The 13284-nt window shown below is 43.0% G+C and overlaps 1 protein-coding gene across 2 annotated transcripts in view; it reads right to left on the bottom strand.

Annotated features, from left to right (window-relative positions):
* The window catches only part of arid1ab (AT-rich interactive domain 1Ab), a 74185-nt gene that overhangs the window by 23855 nt on the left and 37046 nt on the right, over positions 1 to 13284 (bottom strand). For both annotated transcript variants that reach the window (XM_086192545.1, XM_086192544.1), the window contains exons 3-4: positions 9337 to 9939; positions 8806 to 8922 (exon numbers count right to left, since the gene is read on the bottom strand). In XM_086192545.1, the coding sequence (XP_086048671.1) occupies positions 8806 to 8922; positions 9337 to 9939 (720 nt within the window). The remainder of the gene's footprint in view (positions 1 to 8805; positions 8923 to 9336; positions 9940 to 13284) is intronic.

A 13284-nucleotide genomic window follows, 5' to 3' on the forward strand; every position in this document is an offset into this window, starting at 1 on the left:
ACTGTCACACACGCAGGATGTCTAGAGGGCGCTATGAAAGCAACTGACATAGTCCGTGATTTAACTGGGAAGAGGGCGAAAAATTTTAACAGAGGTTATTTCATAGAGTGAGGGTTAATATCATTGTGAAGCTGGTTTCATCCATCCAGGCTTAGTTCCATTGAGAGGCAGGGAAAGTAGAGGACAGACAGTGCTGCAGTCAGCCACAGTCTTTGTGCTGCAAAACTAGCTCAGCCCAGCAAAAATGGAGGCTGAGGGGAGGGGCATGGGAGAGTGTGCAAGAGTGTGTGAGTGAGCCGAGAGAGCAAAAGGGAGAGGGAGAGTGTGGTGTCTGTGTGTATGTGAGTGTGTGTGAGTGTGTGTGTGTGTGTGTGTGTGTGTGTGTGTGTGTGTGTGTGTGTGTGTGTGTGTGTGTGTGTGCAAGCTCACAAGAGCAAAATGTGGCTTGGATTTTGCAGGCTGAGAAACAATTCAGTGAAGCGAAATGCAAAACAACACACTTTGCCAGCAGATTGAATATTCTCAAGTACATTAATTAAAAATCACATAGAAGAGAGGGGGAAAGGGTGAGACACACAGAAAGCAGGGAAGAGAAACAGACGAACTAGAAGGAGGGAGGGGTGAGAATGAGTGAGAGCAAGGAGGCACCCTGGAATATGAATAAAAACAGTTCTCACAGGAAGCAAGGGCCCCAGAATAGCAACAGGAAACTGGCCCCGGACTCTGAATACTGCCAGCGTCAGAGCCTCGCAAAACAAGGCTGCGCTGCACAGCGTTATGAAAGCTGATTTACAGAGAGAAGAGAGTGAACGAGGAAGAGGAGGAGGGGTGGAGAGCGCAGACAAGGAAAGGAGAAAACAGGAATTTAGACAGAAAGAGGGACAGAGAGGCAGGGAGTGTGAGACATATACAGAAAAACAGAAAGGAGGAGAGAAATGCAGTAAAAAAAACAACAAAAAAACAACAAAGTGTAATATTGGAAAAGGCAGGAGGGGGTTGGGTTGGGTAGGAGAGGAGAAGGAAAAAAGTGGGCCGGCCTTGTCAGGCTGATTGCTCCAGAGCTATGTCGCAAAAACAAGCTTAGCTGCCGCAGGAGAGCAGAGCTGGGCTGGGCTGAGCTGAGACAGAGGGCTTTGCAGGAGGGGGGAAAGGAGAGAGTTGTTGAGAAACAAGACTGGGAGATCCCAGTTACAAATTAAGAATCTTGCCATATTAAAGGTGATTTTGGGGGGGGTGGGGTGTCTATCATGTGGGTGGTCACAGAGCTTTGCAAATTCACTGAGTAGGACTGAATGTATGCTAGGGTGGGGTCCTGGCAGGCAGATGTTGCAAAAAAACTAGACTGCATGAAGATTTTAAGCAAAGGAAACACTCGGTTAGCAGATCAAGACCACCACCAAGGCAGAATTTGCATTTATTCTTAAAAAATTTCAATTGATGAAGGTAACATACAATTCCAAGACAAATAAATCAGATTCTAAATCCTTGGCTCTTCATTAAAGATACATACATTGCTGCTGATGTCTCTTATTTCAGGAGGTGAAAGGAACCAGAGGAGAGAGGACAGAAAAAAAACAAACTCAAGTGAGTGTGTGACCAACATGTGACCTTCCTCTCAAGTCTGAAGCACATACAGACACATCAAAAAGAGGAGCACCATAGCCAGTGTGGGCGGACCTGAGTGGGATTAGCCCACAGTGGAGAAAGGGTGTACAAAAGACCTGGGAGGACAAGAAGGAGATTAAAAAAAGAGAGGTAGCAAGGTGGAAGGGAGGGGGATGTGTGTTGGTTTTGTCTATACCATGGGGTTGACATGAAGAGGAAGTGCAACTTTCAGAGGGGATGGAAGCAGCAGACTTATAGACCTTATAGACTTTATTTTCACCTGTATTAAAATACAATCTGGATCCAATGTGTAAAAGAACACACAGTAATTTAAATGTATTTTGATCATATTGAGAACTGTGGAAATGGAGATAGTGTAGCTTTCACTGGGCCTGATTCATCATATGTTAACATAAAGAAATTCTTAAACAGATCAAAGTCCCTTTCCCACTTGCCAACCCCCCCCCCCCCCCCAAAACATCTGGCTTTTTCTGCAATGGGAAAAGGTAATCGACATTCCCTCCCAGGTCAATTGACCCTGCAGTAGACACAGATACCAGCTCTGATTGGCATTGATGGGAACACAAAACCTAAGGGAACATGGTTATTTGTGGCCCGTTTCTGCCGCTTCACACATAAGAACTCACGGCTCCACCATCAAACATAAGCATAGAGATACTGACAGCTTATTCCCTCTGTCGGTAAATCTGTGATTCTTTCTCGTCTCAGCGACAAATTCAACTGCCTGTGATCAAGCAGCGGCGTGCTCTAACATTGGTCAGTGTTTTAAAAACTGAAAAGTACAACAGGAATTGCAGCTACTAAAGACCACATACAATCACAAGATACTACGCTCTGGTGCTGTTTTGACAATGTTCACTTGTCTGTAATGTTGAACATGATGCACCAGGAAAAAAAACACAAAAGCAAGTCCATGGCTGCTCACCATGGGAACAGGATCAATCGCTTTTTTAAAGCAGGTTTATAAACCCAAATGTATGTGCAGAGGGAAAAGGGCGTTAGAGACAGAAAACAATGAGATCTATTTTCTCTGCAAGCCTGGGGGATTGCCAGTTACAATTAAAGTATAAGTTTGTGTGTAGCATTCGATGAAAAAGGCCCATGGTATTCTGATCCGATTAGTACAGTGTGCTGTCATTTGTCCCCACACAATTGTCCAAAGGTACTTAAATCTTGACAAACACTGAAGACTGCACTATTTCTCCATGACAGCACAGATGTGCTCCAGAAAAATTCGGCCCATTCTGATGTTTACCCCCTCATCATCTCCAAAAAAAAATTCCTACAATAATAAGCTTGCTCCACTCACTACTCTGCCCTTGACTGCAACAAAGGCAGTCCCTAACGGACAACCTTTTTTTTTTTTGTTCCTAATAGAAAATCGTCAAAAAATGTCAGCTGTAGAAACAGGCTGCATAGGACCAACAACTCCGTTGATTTTGACACCATCCCCTCAATTCCGGGGAAGCAACAATGTGGGTCAAACTGCACGTACAGTTTGACTGTGTATTTTTGAAACAGGGTGAAAACAAACCAGAAACCAGCTCCACCTGCTCAGCCAGTTCCATTGCTCTGCTCTACCGCTGCTGCACCACTCTTTCGATTGTTCCCTTACATGTGACTTCCAGCAGGGACTGAACCTCCTCTGTACACCTTATCACTGTCACAAAAGCCCTTTTTAGACACAGAATGCGCCAAATTTGTGGAAAGGTAGGTGTGGCAATTTGCCGTCTTGTCTGTGTGAAATGGAGGCTTAATATTCTTCTTTCCAAAAAAGCCGCCACTTGTGTGGGCGTAAACATGTGATGTGATGTGCAGTATGAAGTTGCGCGTGAACAGTGATGTACAACATATACCTCAGAAGAATATTCAGCCCTGTGACAGTCTGGCAAACCTCATAATGTTCCTAGTACAACCTCCCTCTGCTGCTGTCTTGGTCACACATCTGGTGGTACTTTTGTAAGTAAGTTTGTCAAGTTGCTGGTGACCTGTTTTCTTCATCAGGCATTAGCCACGTCAACCCAGCTCCTTCGCAACCTTTTCATGCAATATCCTTCACAGTCCCTGTGAGGTGGTTATCCGCAGTCCTTTCAGTAGTGATGGTTAGCAGGTCCCTGATCTCAGTAGCTCCCCAGTTGCTCATTTTGCTGAAGTGACAATGTGTCAGAAGAATATTTAGCCCCATGACACAGTCTGTAAGTTTCAAAACAGTTATTTGCCGTTCTGGTTGCCAGCAGCATTGGTGTTGACATTCTCTGAGGTGTTTGATGCAGGAGAAACAGCGAGCTTTATATTTACGAGTTAAGATATACCCTTTTCACACTGAAAAACACGTGTCAATGTGGGTTTTTGGACTCGTGTTTGCTCAGCATTAGGGTGCATTCAAGCTTCCCGAAGACCTGGGTCTTAACTCCAGCTGTGAGGGCTGCATGCCTGTGTTTTTCTCTCTAGTACGTCATCATACTGACAACGTCATCATTACACATAAACCTGCGCCGGAACACTGAGCCGTAAACAAGCAACGACATGGATGTTGTCGAGTCGAACGTTAGCGTTGTCATTATGTGCATTGCAATGTTGTCTCTTTTGCAAGGCATACAAACTAGGTGCAAACTGGAAAATGTCAGAGCGCTAATGCAGCAAAGGAGGATGGACTTTTCGGATACTCTGGAAGGGAGCCGAAGAAGCTACAGGCAAAGCCTGACAGGCAGCACAGTGACAAAATCAGGATGCGACAGGAAGGTTGCGTGAAACCTGAGATGATATGGGTTGCCTTTTTCACACTGCAGCCGAGCCGAGCCAAGCCGCACCACTAAACACCCAGGTCGCTTGGTGAGTCGGTCGATGCAGGCCGAAATGCCAAGTCGACCCTTTCAGAGTGCCCAAAAACCTGTGTTGACCCACGTTTTTGGTGCAGTGTGAAAGGGGCTTCACTGGGGCAATTGGGGAGCAGGGAGTTTGTGTCATCATCGACACCTCCACCCACCTCACACCAAGCCAGCAATAAGTGTACCTTTTTACTTAGGAGTAATATTGCAGGGCTAAAACTGACCCCGAATTTGCCACACTCCATCTGAAACCTCAGACCGAGCCGCAAAAGATACGGGCGAATTAGCGACTCGTGGCCAGTGTGAAGTCGCCTGGAGTCAGCTTAAATGCCGCAGGGGTTTTTGCGCTGGGCTCCCACATACCCATCCTTCTGCCGACTTCCGGAAGGAGTCTTTCGATTTGAACACAAAATTGGGGTTACTAAGCCTTTAATAAGCATTTATTAAACCCTTGATGCAAGATAATTTAGATATCTCCCAGGTAACTGTGAGCCAGAAGTAGCAAGGTAGCAAGACAAAGTTTAAAGTTTTTGTTCTTGACTAATTTATAAGTAAGCCCTCAGCTCACAAGCTGTTTTGAGTGACAACAACAGTTCTGTAATAAGAATACTGAAATTTTGAAGCATAAATCAATCTTAACATCGACATAAGAAAAAATCCTCATCTCATGTGTATCTTCCTCAAGCTCGGGTCCTCTACCAGAGGCCTGGGAGTTGGACAGAGACCTCAGATGTTGTATCTGGAATCTGTTGGAGCCAATCTCCAAGTTTAGTGGTCAAAACCCCCAGTGCTTTGATGACCACTGGCACCACTGTTACTTTTACACCACCCATATTCTCGAGCTTCGATTTCAGCCTATGGTATCTATCGAGCTACGCGTGTTCTTTCTTCTTAACGCTGCTGTCACTTGGGATCTCCACATCTATCACCACTGCCTTTTGTTGTTTGTCCATTTCACTTAATCAATGATTTTGTCAGTCTGCATATGGAAGTCAAAACCAGGACCTTAGCTCAGTCATTCTTGACCACCTTACAGGGGTCTTTGATTCTGAACTTGAGACTTCAGCTATTTACTATGGTACATAGCTCCATCCATCGACCGCTCACTGCAGTGAAGTCAGCAGTGAAGAATCCTGTGCCCTTAGAGGAGAAACAGCTCCAAAGCACAATGTTTTTACCTTTGTGCTTGATGGTGGGGATGGTGTTCTTGGGATTATAGTCAACAGTTCTCTTCCTCGAAACATGACAAGTTGAGTTGATGCCAAAGTGTTCAATTTTGGTCTCATTTTGCCTCATCAATTTCTCTTAAGCCTTCTCTAAATCATTTAGGAGTTCACTGGCAAACATCAGACAGGCTGGTACATGTGTGTTCTTGAGCATAGTATGTATGAGTATGAGTATGGGCTCAACAGGATTTCAATCTTTTATGGTGTCGTGTGTTACCCATGGTTTTCTTGGTGACTGCCTTGAAATCATCAAGAAGCTCCTCTCATATAGTTCTGGGCTGATCCCTCACCCTTATGATTATCACCCTTACCCCATGATGCGAGATCTTGCATGGAGCAACAGATCGAGAGTGATTGATGGTTATTTGGTATTTCTTCCATTTTCTAATAATAGCACCCTCAGTTGTCTTTTTCTCACCAAACTTGCTGATCGGTCTTGTAGCCCATCCCAGCCTTGTGCAATTCTGTTCCTGATGTCCTTTGAAAGTTCTTTGGTCTTACCCATGGTGGTGGAGAGGTTAATCGAAGAGATTAATCCCGTTGGGCAACCAGGAGATTGGGAGTATTTTATTAAAGTAAGGGACTATCTGTGTGCCACATTGGCACATAACTAGTCTGTAGGAGCCGGAATTTTTGCTGGTTCATGGGGATCAAATATTTATTTCTCTCAATGAAATGCAAATGAATTTACAACCTTTATTTAAGGTGATTTTCTTTACTTTTGTTGATGTAATGTCGCCATTTGTTAAAATGAAAGTACGATAAAATAATAGATGGCCCATTTCTATGAAATTGGGCAATGAGGGTCAAATGCACATCATTAGTGATTACTTCTTCAGCAGTCATTGGATGAGAATTTACATACGTTTGGAGGTAGCTTTAAAATGCCAATAAAAAGGTATCACATACACCTGTAGATCTAATCTATATTTAGTCTGTTCCATTTTGGTACCTACAATTCCTAAACAATGTCTTCTCACAAATATGTTGACTTCATAATCCAATTTTAAGACCAGTCAAAATAGAATACATTACATCTGAAGCCATGTTAAGCCCAAAAACTCAGAATATTGGATCTTAGATTTTCTAAGACATTGCTATGATCAGTAATGCACAAACAATTTGATTGGACAAGCTCACTTTCACTCGTACATGCTCATTTATGGTAGCGCCAAATCCGAAGTGTTCTTGTTCGTTTGTCAATTACCAACATGACTGAATAAAGAACATGTGGATTATAATGGATCATGTGCTTGAGCATTTGAAAACAAAAACAAAGCATTTTTGGAGAGTATTTTTTTTGTTTGTCATGGGTGGCTCTGGGTGCAATTAGGTTCTAGCTACATATAGGTGACTTGTTTGTTCTGCATTCTAGAGGCATAAAGAAGTGGCTTCGCAATGAAAAAAATAATTTCAGGAGCTCAAGTCACGTCTTTGTGAGTACATAAAAGGCAAAGTTCTCTTTTGGGGTTTAGTATATCTAACGTTCTTACGCCAAATAAAGATTGTTCAAGTCTCAAGTTGACATAAGAATGACACAAGTCTAAGTAAACCTTGAGTCCCTGTCACCAATGACTAGTTCAAACCTTCTCATAACACCTCTAGAAGGCAATACATTGTCAGTGTTATAATCTTTGTTAGCATGGTCTGCAAAGAAAAGCTGAGATGAGAAGGCAGATTTCATGTCTCTCACAGCCAATCAGAAAGAACAGATAGGGAATCCCCAATAAGTCTCAGGGAAACGAATAAAAAATAAAATTGGCCCTGGCATGGCCTTTTCAGCCAACGTTGATCCGGGCGAGGGATGTATAAATAAATTAACAAGAGAAATAAATAAAAGAGGAGGGCAACATCTAATGCCAATAGGCATCCCCCTATTGGCATAGACACTGTTGCCTCTTATCCCTCACTTGCTCTCACCATCTCACACTCCAACAGTCTCTAACCATCCGAAATTATTAGCTTGCAGTCCCTCAGTCTCAGTCCCCCACCTCCCCGCCACACAAACACCACTGGCTTTGCTCTCTCACTTTCATTCTCTCACATTAATGATCTAATTTCTTACTCTCCTTCCCTGAGGCTCAGAATGAGGTTAGCTCCAGTGTCTGACCTATAAACACTAGAAACTGCAACATGCTACACACAAACAATGTTTAACAGGGTTGGGGTGGGGAGTGGGGTGGGGGGGCTTTCAAACTTTTTCTAAATCTAAGGTTTACCTACAGAAAGTAAAGCTGGGAATCTACCAGAAACCTTTTTCGAGTATTCCTCAGTCTAAAGCATGTATTACCTAAGGCAGTTACAATGCTGAAAAAAGGCTAAAAGTCTATCAGCTTACTTTAAAATATATTAACAATGAAACAATTGAATCAACTGGCTTAGAAATGTAAGGACTCCATCTACATTTTTCAGACTACACTGGAACTTACTCCAAAAGGGTTGTGTTTGGTACATTATAGAACAAAGCCAGGTGCCATCACTTACAGAAAGTTCGTTTGAGAAATTAACAGGACAGTTTCTTCTTTCATATGAGCTACAATTATTAAAAAAAAGCTATGCTATTTCAACGGAATAGCCACATACTTTCATCCTGGCAATTTAATCAGAATCAAAGAAAGCCTTTGCTTAAAAAAATACACTGATGTATCAAGTGTTGATGAAGCTCAAAAACATCTGAATAAGATCTAGTCTTAATGTGTTCTAATTTTACTATGTAGATAGCCACTTTAAGATAAAAAAGAATGGTGGATGTAATGTCACCTTCTGACACACTTCCCGTCTCAAAACCAATGCAGCTCTAAAATGAAACCTGGATGTAAAATAACACTGAGAACATTAAGAAGTCCTTGTTAGCTCAAGGAACCTACTTCTGAATGCATGAAAGGCATGTTCACATTTTTTGGGCAAAGTATTGCTTTAACATAGCTCATTATTGTATTTTTCTGGCCATAGCTGAAGAAAAGTATAACACCAAATACTGAGCCAACAGAAAAATAAATACTGGGCTAATTTGAGACACACAAAATCCCACAACTGCTCAGAGACGTTTATACTTGAGTGACAGAAGCCAGACAGAGCTATAACAAGTACAGGTCAGTTGTTCAATGAAGAAATAGAGGTCTCACCGGCAAACTGGATGGCCTGGCCTGCATGCTGTCTTCTTGACTGCTCTTAGTGGAAGCCATTGGCTGATTGGAAGGTGGAGCGCTGGACTGGGAGCTAAAGGAGTCCTGGGAGAGTTCCTGATCAAGGGACAAAAACTAAAATTAAGCTCCTTTAAAGCTGATAAATTATAGTGAATGCTGTTGATTTTGGATTAACTTGAATTAGCTCTTGATGGTTTACCCAATTGGTTCACTGACAACTCACTTAACTGTCTCACAATCAAAACGTTTTATTGACTTTTATTACGTTAATAATAAGGACAAGATAATTCAAGCATCTAGGCACCACTGGAAGATGTCTTAGGGTTTACTTTCGTGTACTAAATAATAGCAACAAGTTAGTACAGCAGAGGAAGTATAAAGAACATTTGTCCATTGAGGAATCTCGTGCTGCAAAATGTAACAGAAACACAGATGGGCCTGACACACATCCTATTATAGCTGGAGTGTGCTAAAAAAGATTGTGTGTGATGCACGCAGTGGTGGAGTTACCTGGGGGGGAGGTGGGAACCTCTGATATGGCGACTGTTGCTGTTGTGGTTGCTGTTGTTGCTGCTGCTGTTGAAGGGGGGGTGTCTGGGAGTAAGGTGATGGTTGACCCTGTTGGCCGAGACCTGGGGGTTGTTGAGCTTGAGGCGTCTGACCACCTGGCTGTTGTTGTTGCTGTTGTTGTTGTTGTGGGGGCCCTTGCTGCTGCTGCTGCTGCTGCTGCTGTTGCGGGGTTTGCTGCTGTGGTTGCTGCCCTGCTCCAGGGGCCTGTGGGTAGCCTGGCTGGCCCTGGGGGCCCTGCTGACTCTGAGGACCAGGACCCTGCTGCTGTTGAGGCTGCTGCTGGGGTGTGACATAAGGGGGTTGTCCAGGAGAAGGGCCATGGGGAACTTGAGGTTGAGGGTAAGGGGGCCCTGGCTGCCCGTGTTGGCTAGGAGAATGCGAAGGATGGGCTTGCTGGGGGTAGGTAGACCCAGAGCTACCCTGGGGTTGGCCAGGGTACGGAGTCTGTTGCTGGCCTGGATGAGGTGGGGGGCCGTGCTGACCATAGTAGCTCTGACCCTGCTGGCTATAGCCCCCTGGCCCCTGTTGTCCATAGGCTGATATCTAAACATGGAGACAGGAAAGCCAGTTAGGTGTATACATTTTTCACAAAAGGAACAAAATAAATTAAGCATTTTCTTCAGTAGAACAATTTATAATGTAATGAAATATATAAATCATACTCTGTATCTAGAGTCTGCTCTGATTTTTTTTTTATCAATTTGAGTGATCAGAGCTTCTCTTCATCTTACTTGCATGCAAAAGACAACTGTTCTTTTCTGGCAGGAGTGTGTTCTTCTGTAACCATTAACTGCTCAGCCAAAACCCAGGAGAAAAAAAACAATTAAATACTGTAATTCAGCAGTGGTTCACTTTAAAATACAGCAATGCAAATTAAAATTAAGTTTTGACTTTATCTCCTAGAACTTCAATATGAGGTTTTTTCATATTCTACCCTGCCACAAGCATGGAAATAAATTCAAAATGAGATCTTCATTTCATCAAGGAGCCTGGAAGGAGAGATTGCTGACCTTGCAAGAAAACACAAATGAAATACAGAAAAGACAAAGGCACATGCTGTTTTTTTGGGGGTCGCAGAAACCCAGTTGAAGTGCTGTTAAATAATTGTTATGCATTTAAAATAACATGAAAGGGCGGAATCGCTCGGAGGTAGAGTGGCCAACTCGCAACCAAAGGGTCACTGGTTCAATCCTCACGATCCCCAGTGACTATGTTGAAGTATCCTTGAGCAAGATACTGAGACCCTAATTGCTCCTGATGGCCCTGCAACGGACTGGCGACTCACCTGCCTTTCACCCTATGTCAGCCTTGGGCCTGTCCCAGCAGCCGTTGGGCGAGAGGCGTGGTACACCCCTACAGTCACTTTAAAGTATCCCATTAACCTAGTCCCCTCTTGCATGTCTTTGGACTGTGGGAGGAAGCCGGAGTATTCTGAGAGAACCCACGCAGGCACAGGGAGAACATACAAACTCCATACAGGAAGACCCCGTGCTCCAGAAGGGCTCGAACCCGGAACCTCCTCGCTGTGAGGCGACAGCGCTAACCACTACACCACCGTGAAGGAGAAAAAAATGCTAATTTATTTTTTCAGCCTCTCTGTTCATTTTGTTCTCTGGATCATTTATTAACATCAAAGTGAAACTAAGTACTAGTACCAGGCTGGTTGTTGTGCCATTTCTGAGTTCGTTAAATCTTAAGCCCCTTTCAGACAGGAAATGTACAAAATTTGCGACAAGGTAGAGGCAGGAATTGGCCATCTTGTCTGTGTAAAATGGAGGTGTAATATTTCTCTTTCCAAAAAAGCTGCCACTTGTGTAGCACTGAAATTTTACTAAAATTTTGAAGCATAAATAAATCTGAACATCTACATAAAAAAAAAATCCTCGTCTCATGTGTATCTTCCTCAAGCTCGGGTCCTCTGTCAGAGGTCTGGGAGTTTTAGGGTTCTGTGCAGTATCCGAGCTGTTCTTAAGACTACGCTCTTCTGGACAGAGACCTCAGATTTTGTATCTGGAATCTGTTGGAGCCAATCTCCCAGTTTAGTGGTCAAAACCCCCAGTGCTTTGATGACCACTGGCACCACTGTTACTTTTACACCACCCATATTCTCGAGCTTCGATTTCAGCCTATGGTATCTATCGAGCTACGCGTGTTCTTTCTTCTTAACGCTGCTGTCACTTGGGATCTCCACATCTATCACCACTGCCTTTTGTTGTTTGTCCATTTCACTTAATCAATGATTTTGTCAGTCTGCATATGGAAGTCAAAACCAGGACCTTAGCTCAGTCATTCTTGACCACCTTACAGGGGTCTTTGATTCTGAACTTGAGACTTCAGCTATTTACTATGGTACATAGCTCCATCCATCGACCGCTCACTGCAGTGAAGTCAGCAGTGAAGAATCCTGTGCCCTTAGAGGAGAAACAGCTCCAAAGCACAATGTTTTTACCTTTGTGCTTGATGGTGGGGATGGTGTTCTTGGGATTATAGTCAGCAGTTCTCTTCCTCGAAACATGACAAGTTGAGTTGATGCCAAAGTGTTCAATTTTGGTCTCATTTTGCCTCATCAATTTCTCTTAAGCCTTCTCTAAATCATTTAGGAGTTCACTGGCAAACATCAGACAGGCTGGTACATGTGTGTTCTTGAGCATAGTATGTATGAGTATGAGTATGGGCTCAACAGGATTTCAATCTTTTATGGTGTCATGTGTTACCCATGGTTTTCTTGGTGACTGCCTTGAAATCATCAAGAAGCTCCTCTCATATAGTTCTGGGCTGATCCCTCACCCTTATGATTATCACCCTTACCCCATGATGCGAGATCTTGCATGGAGCAACAGATCGAGGGTGATTGATGGTTATTTGGTATTTCTTCCATTTTCTAATAATAGCACCCTCAGTTGTCTTTTTCTCACCAAACTTACTGATCGGTCTTGTAGCCCATCCCAGCCTTGTGCAATTCTGTTCCTGATGTCCTTTGAAAGTTCTTTGGTCTTACCCATGGTGGTGGAGAGGTTAATCGAAGAGATTAATCCCGTTGGGCAACCAGGAGATTGGGAGTATTTTATTAAAGTAAGGGACTATCTGTGTGCCACATTGGCACATAACTAGTCTGTAGGAGCCGGAATTCTTGCTGGTTCATGGGGATCAAATATTTATTTCTCTCAATGAAATGCAAATGAATTTACAACCTTTATTTAAGGTGATTTTCTTTACTTTTGTTGATGTAATGTCGCCATTTGTTAAAATGAAAGTACGATAAAATAATAGATGGCCCATTTCTATGAAATTGGGCAATGAGGGTCAAATGCACATCATTAGTGATTACTTCTTCAGCAGTCATTGGATGAGAATTTACATACGTTTGGAGGTAGCTTTAAAATGCCAATAAAAAGGTATCACATACACCTGTAGATCTAATCTATATTTAGTCTGTTCCATTTTGGTACCTACAATTCCTCAACAATGTCTTCTCACAAATATGTTGACTTCATAATCCAATTTTAAGACCAGTCAAAATAGAATACATTACATCTGAAGCCATGTTAAGCCCAAAAACTCAGAATATTGGATCTTAGATTTTCTAAGACATTGCTATGATCAGTAATGCACAAACAATTTGATTGGACAAGCTCACTTTCACTCGTACATGCTCATTTATGGTAGCGCCAAATCCGAAGTGTTCTTGTTTGTTTGTCAATTACCAACATGACTGAATAAAGAACATGTGGATTATAATGGATCATGTGCTTGAGCATTTGAAAACAAAAGCATTTGAAATCACCACTTGTATAGTTCTGGGCTGATCCCTCACCCTTATGATTATCACCCTTACCCCACGATGCGAGATCTTGCATGGAGCTACAGATCGAGGGTGATTGATGGTTA

The sequence above is a fragment of the Aulostomus chinensis genome, chromosome 22 (assembly GCF_037954235.1).
Source record: "Aulostomus chinensis isolate RoL2024-O1b breed Wild chromosome 22, RoL_Achi_v1.0, whole genome shotgun sequence".
Taxonomy (NCBI): domain Eukaryota; kingdom Metazoa; phylum Chordata; class Actinopteri; order Syngnathiformes; family Aulostomidae; genus Aulostomus; species Aulostomus chinensis.